This window comes from Hemitrygon akajei, chromosome 1 (assembly GCF_048418815.1).
Source record: "Hemitrygon akajei chromosome 1, sHemAka1.3, whole genome shotgun sequence".
Lineage (NCBI taxonomy): Eukaryota > Metazoa > Chordata > Chondrichthyes > Myliobatiformes > Dasyatidae > Hemitrygon > Hemitrygon akajei.
In genome coordinates this window covers 70,190,858-70,211,932 of record NC_133124.1, presented here as the reverse complement: position 1 = coordinate 70,211,932, position 21,075 = coordinate 70,190,858, and the positions used below count along the sequence as shown (strand labels likewise).

At 43.0% G+C, this 21,075-nt stretch overlaps 1 protein-coding gene across 3 annotated transcripts in view; it reads right to left on the bottom strand.

The window, feature by feature from the left end:
* The window catches only part of abcb8 (ATP-binding cassette, sub-family B (MDR/TAP), member 8), a 77,950-nt gene that overhangs the window by 55,644 nt on the left and 1,231 nt on the right, over positions 1-21,075 (bottom strand). For all 3 annotated transcript variants that reach the window (XM_073045153.1, XM_073045162.1, XM_073045172.1), the window contains exons 2-3: positions 16,145-16,487; positions 9,039-9,194 (exon numbers count right to left, since the gene is read on the bottom strand). In XM_073045153.1, coding sequence (XP_072901254.1) covers positions 9,039-9,194; positions 16,145-16,487 — 499 coding nt within the window. The remainder of the gene's footprint in view (positions 1-9,038; positions 9,195-16,144; positions 16,488-21,075) is intronic.

The following is a 21,075-nucleotide window of genomic DNA, read 5'->3' as shown; positions in this document are numbered from 1 at the left end:
CGACCATGACACCTATTTATTCTAATTCCATCTGCCTGTGTGTGGTCTATTTCCCTCCATTTCCTACCTGTTCATGTGTCTGTCTAAATGCTTTAGACAGGTGCACCTAGACAACAGCAATACATGTCTCACATTCTACTATTGCCACAAAACAACAAATTTCATGACATATGTCAGCAATAAAAAACGTGATTCTGATTCACCTCCTCCTCTGGCAACCCATTCCAGGCACCTACCACTGTGTAAACTTGTTGTGTAAATCTCGTTTAAACTTTCCATCTTGTCCCTAATCTATGCCCTTTGGTATTTGACATTTCCACCCTCTTTATCACTTATCTATGCCTCTCATAAGTTTATATACTATCAATTCTCCCCTCAGTTTTATCCACTCTGGAGAAAACAATCCAAGTTTCTCCAATCTCTTACAGTTAATATCCTCTAATCCAATCAACATCCCAATGAACCTCTCCTGCCCTCTCTCCAAAGCCTCCACATCCTTCCTGCAATGCAGTGACCAGACTGTACACCATACTCCAATTGTACCTAACCAGTTTTCTATAGCTGCACCGTGACTTTTTATAATCAACACTCTAACAAATGAAGTTAAGCATGCTGAAGAACTTTCAAAAGATCTCTCCCAACCTCTGCTGAAAATTACTGGCCCAGGGTGGCCTTGCCTCCCTGCCCCCTAACTCTGAACCACACACAGGGAGACAATGGTAAAGAGGACATAGATCTGGGTTTCTCAACTGGAGTTGCTAGGGGTTCTGTGAGAGATTGTGATCTAAAAAATATACATAATTTTTTGAACTTTGGGCAATGCGTGATGCTACTGCTCGCAATGCTGGGTAGTGACCAAGTAGCCCCGTTGGCAATCTTGCTAGAGATCGCTCAGCCCAGTATGGCAGTGTACAGTAGGACCGTGTTTATTTGGTTGAGTCCATTCTCAGATTTTGATGTGAGATGGGGAGGGCATTGATAATTGGCAAGCATTTTATTGCACGGAGGGGAAAACAGTAGGCTGATGAGGAGCGTGAAGTCTGTTTTCTGAGCATTGAATGGACTTAAGCAACTTGAGCTATATTATCAGCCTTTCCCTCCTGAACTACACTTCCCCAACTTCCTCTTATACATCACTGACTTGACTTATGGGAGCAAACAAACTCTACCAGTTTAGTAAAAAAATTGGAGGGAAATTTTCTTTCTAAGGAAGGAATTTTGACTTAGCTGATGGCCTGCCACTTTGGTTTTGCTGTAAATGCTGCAAAAGGTGGATTGTGTAGGTTAGAAGTGAACTGTATTATGAAGCTTTTATATATTTTTTGTAGTTTTCTCGTTTAGTTACTTATTATGCTGTACTTTTTTTTATTTGGTCCAATGTCTGACGGTACAACCTTCTGAGTCATTTCACTGTATTAGTGCAACAACAGACACAAAAAAAACTGTCTTTACAATGAAAGCTACTATCAATGGGTTTCACATGGACTGGTGATCCAAGTTGTCCTGTTCCATTGTGCCTAGTCTGTGGCAAACAACTTACAAATACAGCAATGGCTCCAGCAAAATTGAAAAGACACTTAAATACAAATCACAACTATACGGGCATGTAAAAGTGCTGATTATTTTAAACAACTATTGGAATCTCAAAACAAACACAGTAAAGTTACATTCAGTAAAAAATCAGGAAGCAAGTTATTTAGTAGAAGAACTTATTACCCAGAAATCAATTTACAACCGAGCTTATCTTTAGAAAACTTAAATCCCATTTTGGCTTAAGTCAGTTATTTAACAGAAACTTATTATGGTTGCCTTATGAGTTTTAAAAATTTATGAAAGGGGAAAAAAAAAGATTAATTTCAAGAACAGTAATCTCAGCTTAACTACCTGCTTTTTTTCCAAGAAAGGTTTGCTAAAAATTCATTCCCTACTCAAAAGAGCATTGACAACTACTTTTGAATCATTATATCTACAATTTACTGATCACGCTAATGTACGCAGGGGTTCCCTGAGAACTAAAAAGTATTTCAAAGTTTCCTCCTGGGCAAAAAAGTTTAGATAGGCTGGCATAGACAATCTAAATAGAATGAGAGTGTGAAGGAAAGCAGCATCAAAAGATGTATGCCCCAGACACTGAGAACTGGCTAGACTTTTTAGCACTGTTCTTTAATTCTGTCATCATCACCGCCATGGCCGTAGGTCCTGGAGAAAGGGTGTCTCTTCTGCAGAACAAGGGAAACGAGAAGCTCAGAAAAATCTAACGGCTCCCTTAAGCTCTCCTGGTCCCATCCCACCAGCTTGGTCACTCTCAGTGAACAATACAGGAAGAACAATTTAGCTCTTAAAGATTCAACATGGAGGTTTAGAAACAAGAGAAAATCTGCAAATGCTGAAAATCCAAGCAACACACACAAAATGCTAGAGGAACTACTCCAGTGCTTCTCGACAGGGCCTGAATATTGGTCTTACACCAATTGTAAGCATTATCCTCGGTCATTTTATCCCACACCCTGCTTTTGCTGTCAAAGTTCAGAAGCTTCTCAATTTCTTCTGGAAAAGAAGAAACAGTAGGTCTCTGCCACAGTTCTCAGTCTCCCAATTGAGGATAATGTGCATTTGTAACCCAGACTGGTAACTCTCTGCCTGAGAACCCTTCAGAGATACCTCCCCATTGGTGTGCAATGGTGACATTATTTTCACCGAGGACGCTGACTTCAGAATGATATATAGGTCCCATCAGCAAGTGTTTATTGCAGTCCTCTAAGTTGCCTGTCATTTCTGGGTCATTTTAAGAATATGGAACATATTCATATTACAGTATCTCAACTTCCCTGATATAAACAGTATTTCCAGATTCTCTTTGATGATTTCAGTTCAAACTTCAATACTATCATCCCTAAGCTTCTGCAAGAAAACTCGCTACATTTAACATACCAGGTCCCATCTGCAGGTGGATCACAAATTTTCTCTCTGACAGGAGGCAGTTTGTGAGACCAGGCAAGCACATCTCCACATCCCGCTCACTCAACACTGGTGCACCACAGGAATATGTTCTCTCCAATTTCTCCCCTCACCAATTTTCTCTATACACCAATGACTGTGTCTCCAGTGATCCATCTGCTAAACTGACAAAGTTTGCGGAATGCACCACTGTCATTGGAGGCGACAAATCCAAGTAAACAAGTTAGTGCCCTGGTGCAATCACAACAATTTAGAGCTGAATATCCTCAAAACCATGAAGGTACACATCAACTTCAAAAGAAACCTGTCTCCTCTCCACCCACTCATCATTAACAACACTGCAGCTAGCACCATTTCAAATTTTAGGTTCCTGGGCATTTTTATATCGCAGGACCTCATTTGAGAGAACAATATCTCTTTCAGTAATAAAAAGGCTCGGCAGAGGATGTACTTCTTGTGACAAATCCCATCTTACCCAGAACATATTGGAGCAATTCTACACTGCCATCTCAGACAGTATCCTCACATAAGCCATTGGGGTCTGATTTGGAGCAGCATCCTCCCACAATATACAAAAACTATCAGGTCAGCTGAAAATGCCATCGGTTATAGTCTACCATCACTATAAGACTTGACAAAGACAAATAAATGGTCATGATAGATCATTGCGGACACTACCCGGCCACCAAACTGCCTTTTCCAAAAGTTCCCTTCTGGCGAGTACTATAAGGGTATAAAAACAAGTACTTCAAGACATCTGAAAAGTTTCTTTCCCCTGGCAGTTAATCTGATCAACCACTCTAGTTAGTCACTCAACCTCTATCTTATGCTTATGTGAGAATGCTGTTCTTGGACTACAGTTCAGTATTCAACACCACAATTCCCTACAGGCTTGACAAGAAGCTCAAAGACCTTGGCCTTCACCCTGGTTTGAGCAGCTGGATCCTGGGCTTCCTATCAGATTGTCAGCAGGTGGGCACCCTCACTTCTGCCCCTCTGACTCTCAACACGGGTGCCCCTCACAGCTGTGTCCTAAGCCCCCTCCTTTACTCTCAGTATACCTATGACTGTGTCACCACCCACAGCCCCAATCTGCTAATGAAATTTGCTGCAACACTACATTGATTGGCCTAATCTCAAATAATAACATGGCAGTGGTGTCAAGAAAACAACCTCCCCCTCAATGTTGCAAGAATGGAGGTGCTGGTTGTGGGCTACAGGAGGAATGGAGACAGGCTAACCCCTCTTGACATCAATGGATCTGGGGTTGAGAGGGTGAACAGCTTTAAGTTTCTTAGATTACACATCACCAAGGATCTCACATGGTCTATACATACTGGCTATGTAGTGAAAAAAGTACAACAGTGCCTCTTTCACCTCAAACGGTTGAAGAAGTTTGGTATGGGCCCCCAAGTCTTAAGAACTTTCTACAGGGACACAATTGAGGGCATCCTGACTGGCTGCATCACAGTCTAGTATGGGAACTGTACTTTGGACAATTACTGGACTATGCAGAGGGTGGTGCAGACAGCAAATATGAACTTCCTACAATTCACGACATTTACAAAGAGAAGTGTGTAAAAAGGGCCCGATGGATCATTGGGGACCCGAGACACCCCAACCACAAACTGTTCCAGCTGCTATCATCCAGGAAACAGTACCACAGCATAAAAGCCAGGACCAACAGGCTCCAGGCCAGCTTCTTCCACCAGGCCATAAGACTGATTAATTCACGCTGATACAATTGTTATATTGACTGTCCTGTTGTACATGCAGGATACAACGCTACCGACCCAGTGCAAAGGACAAACGACGAGTATACAGTGCATCTGTGGCAAAATTTGTAAGAACCAGAGAGGCTTGAAAATCCACCGGTCAAGGATGAAGTGTAAAGAGCAACAGAGAGTATCCCAAAGCATAGATTCCCAATCTGATGAGACAGAGGAGGAGCAGAGTCAGGAAGCACCCCACAGTACCCAGAGCAAGCTGTGGTGCAAGCTGTGCATTCCAACATCACATCTCAGACTGTGCCAGCAGGCCCAAAGCCTGCCAGACAGCAGAGTGGCAAAGATTTGATGAGGACCTAGATCTAGTGTTGGAAACAGTGGCCAAAGGTGATGTGGAGAGGAGACTGCAGATAATGGCAATAGTGATCATAACTGTGGCAGCAGAAAGATTTGGTACCGAGGAAGAGAAGCGGGCCAAACAGCCATGTTAAAAACAACAGAGCCACCAAAATCCACAACATCTGGAAAGAGCTGAAGATGCTCAAGCAACAACATAAATTGGCCAACCATGAGGCAAGGCTACCACTGGAAGAACTGCGTGTGATGCTAAAGAAAAGGCTCATAACTCTGAGAAGAGCAGAGCAACATCGGAGGTGCAGGAGAGAAAAAGCACAGAAAAGATCTGCATTTATCAGTAACCAAATTCAGTTCACTAAACAGTTGCTGAGTCAGAAGTGGAAAGTTGTCCTGCACAAAGGAACAGATGGACCACCATCTTCGAAGCACCTTCAATAGCCCGGACAGAGAAGCTGAACTGGGAGACTGTGAGGCCCTCATTGCCCCCGCAGAACCAGCAGAGGCTTTCCACATTCGAGAGCCTCTCTTCAAGGAGGTTCAGCAAGTAGTCAGGAAAGCCAGAGCTGGCTCAGCACCTGGTCTGAGTGGCACCACCTACAACACCTACAAACGCTGTCCCTGGCTTCTCTGGTGGCTGTGGAGAATCCTCAAGGCGGTCTGGAAGAGAGGCAAAGTGCCCAAACAATGGAAGTATGCAAACGGAGTGTGGATTCTAAAAGAAGAGAACTCCAGGAACATCAGCCACTTTAGGATAATATCCTTGTTGAGTGTTGAAGGGAAGCTCTTCTTCAGTGAGGTGGCAAAGCACCTAACAGAATACTTCCTGAGGAACAATTACATCGACACCTCCAAACAGAAGGATGGCGTTCCAAGGGTACCAGGCTGCTTGGAGCACACTGGAGTCATCACACAGCTCCTGAGAGAGGCCAGAGAGAATAAAGGTGACTTAGTGGTTTAGTGGTTGGATTTGGCCAATGCCTATGGATCAATCACCCACAAGGTTTTTGAAGACGCTCTGAAGAGGCACCATGTTCCTGAAGGAATCAGAGGCCTCCTTATGGACTACTACAACGAGTTCTACCTGAGAGTCTCAACAGGGCCAATAACATCAGACTGGTTCAGGCTGGAGATTGGTATCATCACAGGCTGCACCATCTCAGTCATCCTTTTCGCCCTGGCAATGAACATGCTGGTAAAATCTGCAGAGCCAGAGTGTCGAGGCCCGAAATCAAGATCTGGGATCCGCCAAACACCAATACGAGCCTTCATGGATGATCTGACTATCACTACGGAGTCAGAGCCTGGTGCTAGGTGGATTCTTAAGGGGCTGGAAAGGTTGATGAGGTGGGCAAGGATGTCATTTAAGCCTACAAAATCAAGATCTGTAGTGCTGAAGAAGGGGAGAGTACAGGAGTTTCTCTATTGAGGACATTCCAATTCCTACCATCACAGAGAACCCTGTAAAAAGTCTTGGGAAGATGCTTGATGCAACACTCAGAGATAAGGCGGCAATAAGGAACACCTGTGGGGAGTTTGAACGATGGTTGCAAGAGGTTGACAGGACTGGCCTTCCAGGGCGGTTTAAGGCATGGATTTACCAGCACGGTATATTACCAAGAATCTTCTGGCCACTGCTTCTCTATGAGTTTCCAATTTCCATTGTTGCTGAATTAGAGAGGGTAGTCAGCCGGTTCCTGCGAAGATGGCTGGGTTTACCAAGGAACATCAGCAGCATCGCTCTGTATGGGAATAACTGCAAACTGAGGCTCCCCCTGAAATCCATTGAGGAGGAGTTCAAGGTTTTGCGAGCAAGAGAGATGCTGCAGTTCTGGGAATCTTCAGATCCAAAGGTTGCCAGAACAAGAGTGGCAGTGAGAACTGGAAGAAAGTGGAGAGCAGAAGCTAAGGCGTGACTGCGCCACGGAAGTGCTGATGGGGGCAGTCGCCAAAGGAAGAGTTGGACTTGGAAGCCTTGAAGTTCCCCATTTTGACAAAGCACAAGGGAAAGAGCGATGAGAACTGGTCCAGAATGAAGTAAGGGCAGCTGTAGAGGAGGAGAGGACCAGCAGAGCAGTGGCAATGAAACAGCAAGGAGCCTGGACCAAATGGGAGCAGGTGATTGAGCGAAAGATCACGTGGAACGATCTCTGGAAGGTGGATCCACACTTCATCAAGTTCCTTATCCAGGCTGTTTATGACATCCTTCCTAGTCCATCCAACCTGCACAGCTGGGGCCTTGCAGAACGACCAATTTGCCCCATCTGTCAGAAGACCGGTACGCTAGAGCATATTCTGAGCTGCTGCCCCAGAGCTCTTGCCGATGGCCGTTATCGGTGGCGGCATGATCAGGTCTTCCGGACAATTGCTGAGACAATCTGCAGCACCCTTAACATCTGCCGGAAAACAAGAGTGATCAAGAATACCATCTGCTTTGTCAAAAGGGGGAAAGACCAACAGAACACCAGAAAGCAACCGGGTTGCTCGTCACTATGCAGGACTGGAAGCTAAAAGCAGACCTGGGAAAATAGCTGCAGTTCCCTCCCCACATCACAGAGATGACATTGCAGCCCGACATTGTGTTGTGGTCCGACTCATCGAAGCACATTCTTATGCTTGAGCTTACCGTGCCATGGGAAGAACGCATGGAGGAGGCCTACGAGTGGAAAAGAACCAAGTATGAAGATCTGAAGAACAACTGCCGAAGAAGAGGGCTGGAGAGCAAAGTGTTGGCCCATGGAGGTCGGGTGTCGTGGCTTTGCAGGCCAGACACTCTGCAAAGTATACACTACACTTGGAATCATGGGAGAGAGAAGAGGAGAGCCATTTCTACCACCACAGGTGCAGCAGAGAATGTGTCAAGATGGCTCTGGATAAAGAGGGCAGATCCATGGGTTGCTGCTAGGGGTCTGATCAATCCTGGTCAGGTCACCTGGGCGAGGGTGTACGATATTGAAAGACTCGAAACACCTGACAACCCCAGGTAACATCACTGATGATGTGCCCTAGTTTAGCATCATGCAAATGTTTCTGTAAGAAAAAATAAATTGCACATTGCACATTTAGATGGAGATGTAATGTAAAGATTTTTACTCCTCATGTATGTAAAAGATGTAAAGTCAATTCAATTAAATCTATTACTTCAGTCACTGTAAAGCATGGTGAAAACTTTAAAACACTTTTTTTAAATGCTGTTTATATTGTGAATACATGCTGGTGTTTATGTATTTATTCACATTTTGTTTCCTATCCATAGTTAAACCTATAATTTTATTTTTTATGTAATACTTTAGTCTTATAATTGTTGAATGTTGTTGCTTTTGTTGCATGTTGTACCAACACAACACAGCAAATTCCAAATACATACAAATGTATATGGCGAATGAAGTTGATCTGGCAATGGATCTATTGGCTGGAAATGAGGGTGCTAGAGAGAGACTGGATGTTGGAGGAGCTAGCCATGAGACCAAGGCATGTAGATGAAGCAACTGGCAGGCCCATCATTGTGAGTGACAAGGGGACATTTCACTTGGCCAAGATTGCTTCCCAGACTGGCATGGTACCCTAGCAGTTAACACTATTACAGTGCCAGTGACTAAGGTTCAATTCTGCTGCTGTTTATAAGGAGTTTGTAAGCTCTCCCTGAGACTGTGGGGATTTACTCCAGGTGCTCCAGATTCCTCTCACATTACAAAGATGTATAGAATTCTAAGTTAATTGATGTAATTGGGCAGGAAGAGCCTGTATTATGCTGTATCTCTAAATAAAATAAAGATGGAATCCCCAAACCTCCCATCAAGAGCCCAACCCACATAACTTGAGCCATCTCTTGGAGATGCCCTCTGTAACTCTGCACAGCATGCAAAGCTATTTCCTATGTGAGCTGCTCTGGTACTCTCCAGGATTACCTGCCTTAGTGGTCCATCGTGTCTTATTGTGACACGGGGACATTCTCACCATCTAAACACACAAACTACTACTTATCTCATGAGATCTTACCTGTATAACGTAGACCCCTAGCAACTTTGTGCTTGGCACTTTCATGCTCCTGAAGTAGCAAGCAGGATTGGTCTGCAGGCATTGGACAATAGCGTTCATCAAATCCCCTAACAAAAGCGGGATCTGAGAATTCAGGTATGCCGCACCACAGGCAAACTAGGAAAGGGAGAAGAAATGGATGCATCAGCAAAGAATTCAGAATATGAATGTTTAGAGAGAAACCAGAGGTTAGAAATTATACACCACAAAAGGAGATCATTCGGTCGGTCCATTGTACCTGTCCTGGAGAAATGATAAAACTCTGCAATTAGCCCTGATCCCTTGTCACTTCTCCATAGCCTTGAACTACTTCTTTCACATCAAATATTTATCCAACTACTATTAGAATGTTGTCATGAAACTGATTCACTGATGTGTCAAGCATTTGTGGACTGGTGCAGGAGGAATCTGCTGCTCCTGAATGTGGCCAAAGCTGGGGAGATGGTGGCTGTTTTTAGCAGAAGGAGGACTGTGGTGAGTCCTGTCTACATTCTAGAAGAGGTTGCAGTGGTGGAGGAGTACAAATACTTAGGTGTTCACCTCAACAACAGACTTGACTGGAAAACCAACACCAAGGCTGTTTACAAGAGGAAGCTGAGATCCTTCGATGTGTGCAGTAGGATGTTGGAGATCTTTTTCGGTCTTCTTTGGTGCTTTATGTTGGGGAGCAGCATCGCTACATTATTGTTGTGTATTTATCATTCTGTATGTTATTATTAGTTAAGCCTGCATACTGCTGAGTCTGTTTTTAAATTTTGCTGCTGGAATTTTCCATTCGGGATCAATAGAGTACTTATTATTATTATATTATTTCATATCAACCCCCAGCATAAAGGTAGTTTCCTCATGTCCCTTTTGTTAATTTTCTTAAATCTGCATTCCCAGTTCCCAGCAGCTGTAGGCTATAGAAATAGTTTTAAAATAATATACAAAACTACACTTTACCTGTAAGTGTAACACTATATAATAGCACTCTATTTTTTTCATTTTACTACCTTAATTGTATTATGTATGTGATGATTTTTCCAGATGGCAGGCAAACAAAAGCTTTTCACTGTATCCCACCATAGGCTACAATAATAAACTAGTCCAAACCCATCACAATTTCCAGATTCAGTTTTATTTATCACATATACATGGAAATATACAGAAAAATACATTGTTTGCATTAACAACTGACCAGTAAGGACTACTGGGGGAAGCCTGCAAATATCGCTACACATTCTAATGCTAACATAACATATCCACAGTGTTCAGCAGAACAACACAGAACACAATAAGTAACAAAACAACAGCAGCAAAACGAGCCCCCATCATCCCTCCCAACCACACACACCCACAGTCCACCAACTCCTAGACAGGCCTCTGGGCCTCTAGACTCAAGTCTCCAGGCTTTGACTTCTAGATCTTTGATAAACTTTTGGGCATCAATCTTTGGTATCAACCCCTGGACCAGCTAATGATGGGATCTCGAACACCAACCTCAATTTTGAACACTTCTATTTCACTTCCTCTCACCCTATTCTGCTCATACAACAGCTACAGCTCTTCCAGTCTCTATATAACTAAAACCCCTCATACTTGAGGCATTTCAGTAAATGTCCTGTTTCTCCTCCCAAAGGCCTCGGTGTCCTTTCTAATGTGCAATGTGCAGAATTGGGCTTTCCCATCACAACACTTACAAAACATCTGTGTCCTTATCTGTGAATTATTAATCTTTAAGATAACCAAAGTTTTTTACTACCTTAATTGTATTATGTATGTGATGATCTGTCCAGATGGCAGGCAAACAAAAGCTTTTCACTGTATTCCACCATATGCTACAATAATAAACTAGTCCAAACCCATCACAATTTCCAGATTCAGTTTTATTTGTTACATATACATGGAAATAGTATTTTACACCTTATTTCTAACACCACAGTTCCAGTAAGGCTTTCCAACAAACTTCTCAGCTTGCTTTGCCACATAACACCATAAGACATAGGAGCCCAAGTTGGCCCATCCAGTCTGCTTCACAATTTCATCATGGCTGAACCATTTTCCTCTCAACCCCATTCTCTTGCCTTCTCCCCATAACCTTTCACGTACTGACTAATCAAGAACCTATCAACCTTCGTCTTAAATACACCTAGTGACCTGGCCTCCATTGCCACCTGCGGCAATGAATTCCACAGATTCACCAACCTCTGGCTAAAATATTCCTTCCCACCTCCTTTCTAAATGGATGTCCCTCTATTCTGAGGCTGTGCACTCTGGTCCTAGACTCACACTCTAAAGGAAGCATCTTCTCCAAATTCACTCTATCGAGGCTTTCAACATTTTATAGGTTTCAATGAGATCCCACCTCTTTCTTCTAAATTCCAGTGAGTACAGACTCAGAGCCATCATATGATAACCCTTTCATTTGCAGAATCATTCTTGGAAACCTCCTCTGAACCCTCCTCAATGTCATCACATCATTTCTTAGAAAAGGGGCCCAAAACTGCTCACAAAACTCAAAGTGAGGCCTCACCAGTGCTTTATCAAGCCTCAGCATTACATCCATGCTTTTATGTTCTAGTCCTCTTGAAATGAATGCTACCATTGCATTTGCGTTCCTCACCACAAACTCAAGCTACAAGTTAACCTCTAGGGAATCCTACTCAAAGGCTCCCAAGTCTCTTTGCACCTCAGAATTTTGATGGTTTTCCCCATTTAGAAAATATTGTAGTCTATACTTTAATCCCTTCTACCAAGTATTTTCAGGATACTTTATTCCAACAAGTGCTGTAACCACAGTAGCAGAGGTAGTGGAGTATATATGAAGGAGCAGCTACTAGCAGCCGGGAAGTAACCTTTGTTTGCCCAGCAGAAGCTCCATATTCTGGTGTGAGCTGAGATGAAGATAGCAAGGCTGCAGATCAGGTAAAAAGCAGCACAACAAGAAACAGAGATGTAAACCATATCTCCCATCTATCATTATGGGGAATGTAAGATAGCTGGCAAATAAAATGGAGAAACTAGCAATACACGAGGACACAGAACAAATACAAGGGATGCAACATTATGTGTTTCACCAAGACATGACTACACAAGCAAATCCCAGATTTGCCACTGTGAATGGGCTTTCAACGCTACGAGCAGACAGATCTACAGTGTGGTGAGAGGAAGGGAGGTGGGCTCGCAGTGCTTGTGAACAACAGATGGTGTAATCCCTGTCACATTTCTGTGTAAGAATATATCTGCAATCCAGACATCAAATTGCTTGCTGTTAGTTTACAACCATATTATCTACCGCATGCGTTCAGCCCCACCATATTGCTTGTTGTTTACATTCCACCTTCCCAACGCAATCCCGATGCTGCGTGTGACGTTATACACACTACCACCACGAGACTCCAGATTCAACACCCCAATGCATTCATTGCAATATCAGATTTCAACCATGTTTCTCTCTCAACATCCCTACCCACCTTTCATCAGTTTGTCAAGTGCTATACAAAAGAAAATAAAAACACTGCTTACACGAAATAGAACATAGTATCCCTGTTCATTCACATCTCCTCACACATTTCCATATTAAAATTTATCTGCTACATCTGCTCATTGCAACACATTGTCTCTGTCTTTGTGAAATCTATTTATCACACAACCAATTATTTGCTACATGTGAGGTCTGCCATCTGGAAATCTTGTGTGCAGAAAAGCATGTCAATAATATCCATCAAAACTACCAACCCTTTGAGCAAGAATTCAGAAAATAGAGCAAGGGAAGGGAGGGTTTAAACATTTTGAACAAATGAATATGAAGCTGGAGTAGGCCACTTGTCCCCTCAAACCTACTCTGCCAGTTAATACCACGAATAACCCAAAATGTCACAATGACTTTCTCTCCACAGGTACTGCTCGAGCTGCTGATTGATTGCTGCTCCAGATTCCAGCATCTGCAGTCCCTTTTGTCACCGTGAATGATATGATTGTTACCTGTAACCTTTCACTCTCTAGCTCATGAACTCAGCAGGTCAGGCAGCATCAATGGAAAAGAGTGCAGTCAACATTTGGGCTGTACTCCATTAAGTACAGACCCAAAGACAACAAGCACTTCTTGCACATCAAGCCCTTTATTTTGGAATCATTCTAGTGTACATACTCCCACCATAACTCTGGATAGGGTGTAGATCCAGTGATGAAGTAATATATTACAATTAAGGATGGTGAGCGTCCATTATTAAGGACCCCCAGCACCCAGGGCATGCCCTTTTCTCACTGATACCATCAGGTAGGAGGCATAGAAGCCTGAAGGCACACACTCAGTGATTCAGGAACCGCTTCTTCCCCTCTGCCATCCGATTCCTAAATGGACATTGAACCCTTGGACACTACCTCACTTTTTTTGTAAAATATACAGTATTTCTGCTTTTTGCACGTTTTTTAATCTATTCAATATACATATACTGTAATTGATTTATTTATTATTATTTTAATATTTTTCTCTCTCTGCTAGATTATATATTGCATTGAACTGCTGCTGCTAAGTTAACAAATTTCACATCACATGCCGGTGATAATAAACCTGATTCTGAGTGACTTGCAGGCCTTTTATGCTGCTGCTGTGTCTGTATGCAGAATTAGAAGTACAATTAGGATAAATGCAATATATATGTGAGCTTTAGAATAAATGTGATTATTTTGAGTGTTGCTTAATGTGGAGAGGATGTTTCCATAATTAGGGGTGTCTAAAATTTAAGGACATAGCCTCAGAATAAGGAATGTCCCTTTAGAACTGACATGAGGAGGAATTCCTTCAGCCAGAGGGTAGTGAATCTGTGGAATTGGTTGCCACAGAGCACTGTGGAGACTAATTCATTGAGTGCATTTAAGGGAGAGATAGATAGGTTATTGATTGGTTGGGAATATTAACGGTTACATGGAGATGACAGGAAAATAGTGTTTTAAAAAATGAACCACACACACAAATGCTGGTGGAACACAGCATCTATAAGGAGAAGCACTGTCGACGTTTCGGGCCAAGACCCTTCGTCAGGACTAACTGAAAGGAAAGATACTAAGAGATTTGAAAGTAGTGGGGGGAGGGGGAAATGCGAAATGATAGGAGAAGACCGGAGGGGGTGGGATGAAGCTAAGAGCTGGAAAGGTGATTGGCAAAAGTGATACAGAGCTGGAGAAGGGAAAGGATCATGGGAGGGGTGGCCTCGGGAGAAAGAAGAGGAATAGTCCAGGTAGTACAATTGACGACTGCATTGGCGATGCCTCCTGCACGCATGCTGAGCTCGTTGACTTCGTTAACTTTGCCTCCAACTTTCACCCTGCCCTCAAATTTACCTGGTCCATTTTCAACACCTCCCTCCCCTTTCTTGATCTTTCTGTCTCCATCTCTGGAGACGGCTTATCTACTGATATCTACTATAAGCCTACAGACTTTCACAGCTATCTGGACTATTCCTCTTCCCACCCTGTCTCTTGCAAAAATGCTATTCCCTTCTCACAATTCCTCCGTCTCCGCCGCATCTGCTCTCAGGATGAGGCTTTTCATTCCAGGACGAAGGAGATGTCTTCCTTTTTTAAACAAAGGGGCTTCCCTTCTTCCACCAGCAACTCTGCTCTCAAAGTCATCTCTCCCATTTCCCGAACATCTGCCCTCACCCCATCCGCCCGCCACCCCACCTGGGATAGGGTTCCCCTTGTCCTCACCTACCACCCCACCAGCCTCCAGGTCCAAAGTATAATTCTCCGTAACTTCCGCCACCTCCAAAGGGATCCCACTACCAAGCACATCTTTCCCTCCCCCCTCTTTCTGCTTTCCGCAGGGATCGCTCCCTACGCGACTCCCTTGAACACTAGTCCCTCCCATCCCTTCCCACCGATCTCCCTCCTGGCACTTATCCTTATAAGCGGAACAAGTGCTACACCTGCCCTTACACTTCCTCCCTCACCACCATTCAGGGCCCCAGACAGTCCTTCCAGGTGAGACGACACTTCACCTGTGAGTCGGCTGGTGTGGTATATTGCGTCTGGTGCTCCCAGTGTGGTCTTTTATATATTGGTGAGACCCGACGCAGACTGGGAGACCGCTTTGCTGAACACCTACGCTCGGTCCGCCAGAGAAAGCAGGATCTCCCAGTGGCCACACATTTTAATTCCACGTCCCATTCCCATGCTGATATGTCTATCCATGGCCTCCTCTACTGTCAAGATGAAGCCACACTCAGGTTGGAGGAACAACACCTGATATATCGGCTGGGTAGCTTCCAACCTGATGGCATGAACATTGACTTCTCTAACTTCCATTAATGCCCCTCCTCCCCTTCTTACCCCATCCCTGACATATTTAGTTGTTTGTTTTTTTTCTCTCTCTCTGCCCATCACTCTGCCTGTTCTCCATCTCCCTCTGGTGCTCCCTCCCTCCCCCTTTCTTTCTCCCAAGGCCTCCAGTCCCATGATCCTTTCCCTTCTCCAGCTCTGTATCACTTTCGCCAATCACCTTTCCAGCTCTTAGCTTCATCCCACCCCCTCTGGTCTTCTCCTATCATTTCGCATTTCTCCCTCCCCCACTACATTCAAATCTCTTACTATCTTTCCTTTCAGTTAGTCCTGACGAAGGGTCTCGGCCTGAAACGTCGACAGTGCTTCTCTTTATAGATGCTGCCTGGCCTGCTGTGTTCCACCAGCATTTTGTGTGTGTTGTTTGAATTTCCAGCATCTGCAGATTTCCTCATGTTTGCTCATTGAATGGTGGAGCATGATTGTTGGGCTGAATGGCGTATACACCTTCCATGCCTTATGATCTTAACCACATGGACTGCAACTGCTGAAGAAGGCTACCTTCTAACTGGGAATGAGTGGTAAATGTTGGCTTGCCAGTGATGCTGACATTCCAAAATAAATTTAGAACCAAAATATGGGCAACTGGGACCAGAGTATAAATGAAGTACCTCAATAGCCAGGTATTAAATGTCATGCAGTATTGATGAAAGGGATCATTACTGAAGAGGAAATGGGCACAGAGGGATCTGGGCCAGAAAATCTTCAGATTACACTTAATCAGCAGGTGATGGAATACTTACAATAACAGCCCAAATCAGAGAGGAAAGCTCTGGACGAAGGAACCTCCAAAATTCTCTCCAGTTGAACTCAGGACCTGGTGGCACAGGGTCTTTAACATGACCGTCATTATCTTCTTCACAGTAAGCTACAGTCCCATTCAGTCTTAGTCCAAAAGTTATTAGGCCAGGTGTGCCCACCAGCAGGAAGGCACTCCGAATCCTCAGTGAGCCCCGCATGTAGCTGCCTGCCTGCAGCCTGACACCATTTTGCATCAGGTTCAACACCCGAAGAAACAAGCTGGTCTCTAAGCTTTTTCCACTTGGAGGGTATCTCCAGAACTGCTGGCTCCTGCTCAGAGAGAACCTGTAGGAAGATTAAAATCACATATTCATAAAACTCATTTAAAGCAATTCAACTAAGATTCTGCAAATTAAAGAAATTGCTACTGCTGGGAAATTGGAAATAAAGTAGAAACATTCGGAAGGTCAGACAGCAGCTGTAGAAAAAAGAACAGAGTTAATATTTCAAGGGGCGGCTCAGTAGCGTAGCGGTTAGCATTATGCTAATACAGTGCCAACAATCAGCAGAATTCAGTTCCTGTTGCTGTCTATTCAGTCCCTGTGACTCCCGGGTTTCCAAGTTTAAGATGGCGCTACCAAAGCTGTGTAACATCTTACTGGTAATTCATAAGACAAGAGATTTGACTAAAAACATCATTTATAATACCATTTCTGAAGCAAATTATGATTAACTATTGCCATAGACAGTGAGGAGGCAGGCGGAGGTGAGGCTGGTTTGGGGGAATCAGCCGGGCTGGGGCATTTTGAGGTGCAATCTGTTTGAGCTGGTGTTGCAGACGGAGTTTGTATCACTGTCAGAGTTGGAGTGAACAATTTGGAGAGGAGGCAATGCAGAAGAGTTTCAATGCTCGTCCACCTAACCCAGGAACAAGGTTGGATTGCTCCAAGTGCCAAACTGATTTGGTGAGATCGAGAATGGCTTTAGGGTGGGCAACCTGGGTGCATCATCTACTCTGGTGGTGCTTTCTGGAGATTTACATAAATATTGCTGTGTAGGTGTAATTGTTTAATTCTAATGTGTAGCGACTTTGGGATGATACCAGTTGTAGATATTACTATCGGAACAATGTATACCCTGTTCATATTCCATAGTCTTTCAACTTCCTCTTATAATTCAGCATATTTCCAGTGTTGTTCACTTACTGATTTCTGTATGTTATACATATGGCGTTATCTATTAAGTAAGTTGTTCATGCTTGTTTTTCCTGTAATATTATACCCAGATGGTTATTATGGATTGTCGGATTTGTAATAATGGATCAGTCGTCACATAATTTGTGGGACTCTGACTCTAAAACTGGATCAGGCTCGTATTTATAGTAAAGAATGGTGTCTTTTATGAGTTTGTATTTTAAAGCAAGATTTTGGTGAATGATGTTTGCCACTTGATCACACCTGTGTACGTAATCAGATTGAGTTAAACTGCTTCAGGATCCTGTAATTTGTTGGATTGTTTCTGGTTTCTCTTGGCATTTTTTGCATTTATTGTCCGGAATTAGTTGGTCTATTATTATGTACTTTTGGGGGTTTTTTCCTGTTAACCACTTGGTCCTGTATTGACACAGGAACCCCTCTGTTTCTGGGAAAAGGTCTCCAACTCTGAGCCAGGCATTCGACACTTCCTTGTCAACATCTGGTCTGTTCAGATCATGGGGATGTCTTCCATGGAGGGTTTTGCTCTTCCATTGGTTAACCTTTTCCTCAATAGTGATCATTTCTTCATCTTTCTGGGTTGTGCCTTCGTTTAAGTTTTTCTTGTGAATGCTGCTTATATGATGTGTGCCCGTGATGCTGCTCCAAAAAAAATTGTCATTGCACCTTTTGATACACATGATTATATTGCTCTTACATAAAAAAGGTACAAAAGACAAATAATGAGGTAGTGTCATCAGTCCATGGACCATTCAGAAATCTGATGGCAAAGAGGAAGAATCTGTTTCTAACACACAGAGTGTGGGTCTTCATTTCTAATTATAGTAACAAGAAGAGGGCATGTGTGATGAACTGGACACCAAGGCTTGTGCCTACTCCACCTGCACAAGGAGCAGATCTGGGACTCAGTCTGGTTCAGAATGCTGTTGGCTTGCTTCTATTGTTTTCTATTGTGTTTTTTTTTCCTCTCTCTTTCTCTGTGCAGTGCTTTTTAATCTTCTTTTAAAAATTGGGTTATTCCGGTTTCTTGCTTTGCGACTGCCTGTAAGCAGACAAATTTTAAGGTATATAATTTATACATTCTTTGATAATAAATGTACTTTGATTCTTTGAACCTTTGACTCTGTGGGTTTCCTCCAGGTGCTCCAGTTTCTTTCCACATTCCAAAGACATACAGGTTGGTGAGGGGTAATAAGTTGTGGGCATGCTATGTCGGGACTGGAAGCATGGTGACACTTACAGACTGTCTGCCCCCAGTACATATTTGGACTGTGTTGGCTGTTGATGCAAATGATGCATTTCTTTGTATGTCTTAATGTACATGTGACAAATAAAGCTAATCTTCAAAAGTGGTTCACAGCCTTACCTTCTCTCCAAATCCCCATTCATATAATAGACCCCCTTCTGATTAATAAGGTGATTAAAAAGTCATATGGATGAGTTGTGTTTATGAGTCATCTCTATAATCGATACCTCAGTCTTTATCAGCTGAGGTATCAATTATAAACACGATGCTACCACTGTACACAACAGCATTCCAACATTAGTTTCAGTACTGTATATCTGAAGTCAGAGTCAAAAGTTTACAATCCAGGCCTCTGTACCTCCCTCTGCAATTGGCTGCTTGACTTCCTTAACAGGAAACCAGTCAGTACGGATTGATAACAACATCTCCTCCTCACTGACAGTCAACACAAGTGAACTTTCAGGGATGTGTAGTTGGCCCATTGCTCTACTCGCTCTACATTCATGACTGTGTGTCTCAGCACAGCTCAAACACCATTTATAAATTTACTGATAACACCACTGTTGATGGCAAAATTTCAGATGGTATAGAGAGGTTTACAGAAGAGCGATAGATTAACTGTTTGAGTGGTATCACAACAACTGTAAACTCAGATTTAACAAGACCAAGGAATTGATTGTGGACTTTAGGAAGGGGAAGTTGGGAGAACACACAACCGTCGTCATTGAGGACTCAGCAGTGGAAAGGGTAAGCAGCTTAAAGTTCCTGGTGTCAACACCTCAGTAAATCTATCTAGGCTCAATGCACTAATGTAATCACAAAGAAGGCACGACAGCAGCTCTACTCATTATGGGTTTGAGGAGACTTGGAATGTCAACACAGACTTTTGCAAACTTCTACAGATGTATAGTGGAGCATTGAAAGAGACAGCAGATGCAGTCAGCTCGAACACAGGCACAACCCTCTTCACCTTTGAGTACATCTTTAAAAGGTGATGCCTCTTGAAGCCACCATTCATCATTAAAAACCATCAACATCCAGCACATGCCCTCTTCTTGTTACTATAATTAGAAATGAAGACCCACACTCTGTGTGTTAGAAACAGATTCTTCCTCTTTGCTATCAGATTTCTGAATGGTCCATGGACCGATGACACTACCTCATTATTTGTCTTTTGTACCTTTTTTATGTAAGAGCAATTTTTATGTTTTGCACTATATGGTTACCGCAAAACAACAAATGCCATGACATATGTCAGTGTTAACAAACCTGATTCTGATGTCAAGTTGATTATCATGTGTATCAAAAGGTGCAATGACAATTTTTTTTGGAGCAGCATCACGGGCACACATCATATAAGCAGCATTCACAAGAAAATATAAATTATACACAATTTTTACAAGAAAATAGTCAGGACAAAAAAGTAAAAATGAAGTTATTTTTTAGTGCAACATTCTCATAGTGGTCATAGTGTTGCTAATCTGTAGTGATTAGGGATGTGTGGTTCAAGAATTGAATGGTTGAAGGAAATCAGCTGTTCTTGAGTAACATTCAAGTCACTGAGTTAAGTTCTTGAGTCACTGGCTGTCCATTTGGCCTTGGATCACCTGAACAACAGCAATATCAGCTCAACCTTCAACTCCATCAGGACAAATTAACATGCTTTGAAATCTAGGCCTCCATATCTCCCTCTGACTTTCTCATAGGGAGACCACAGTCAGCGTGGAACGAAAATATGTTAAGTTTCTTTCCCCCCAAGCCATCAGACTCCTCAATACCCAGAGCCTGGACTGACACCAACTTACTGCCCTCTACTGTGCCTATTGTCTTGTTTATTTTTTATTGTAATGCCTGCACTGCTTTGTGTACTTTATGCAGTCCTGGGTAGGTCTGTTGTCTAGTGTAGTTTTTTTCTGTGTTGTTTTTACGTAGTTCAGTGTAGTTTTTGTACTGTTTCATGCAGCACCATGGTCCTGAAAAACATTGTCTCATTTTTACTGTGTACTGTACCATCAGTTATGGTCAAAATGACAATAAAAAGTGACTTGACTTGAAATAATATCTCCTCAATGACTAACAACATAGGCGCACCTCAGTGGTTTGTGCTTAGCCCACTCACTGCTCTACTCTCTCTACACATGACCATGTTTCTAGGCGCTATAAATACCATTTATAAATTTGCCAATTAACCATAATTGGCAGAATCTCAGATGATGAGGAAGAAGCATACAGGATTGAGATAGATCGGTTAGCTGAGTGGTGTCAGAACAATAACTTTGCACTCAATGTCAGTAATATCAAGGAATTGATTTTGGATGTCAAGAAGGGCAAGTGGGGAGAACACACACACACTAATCTTCATTGAGAAGTTAGCAGCTCAATCATAAGTACTGGCCTCCCCACCATTGAGGACATCTTCAAAAGGCAGCATCCCCCATTAAGGAACCTCAACACCATTACTACTGTGAGGGAA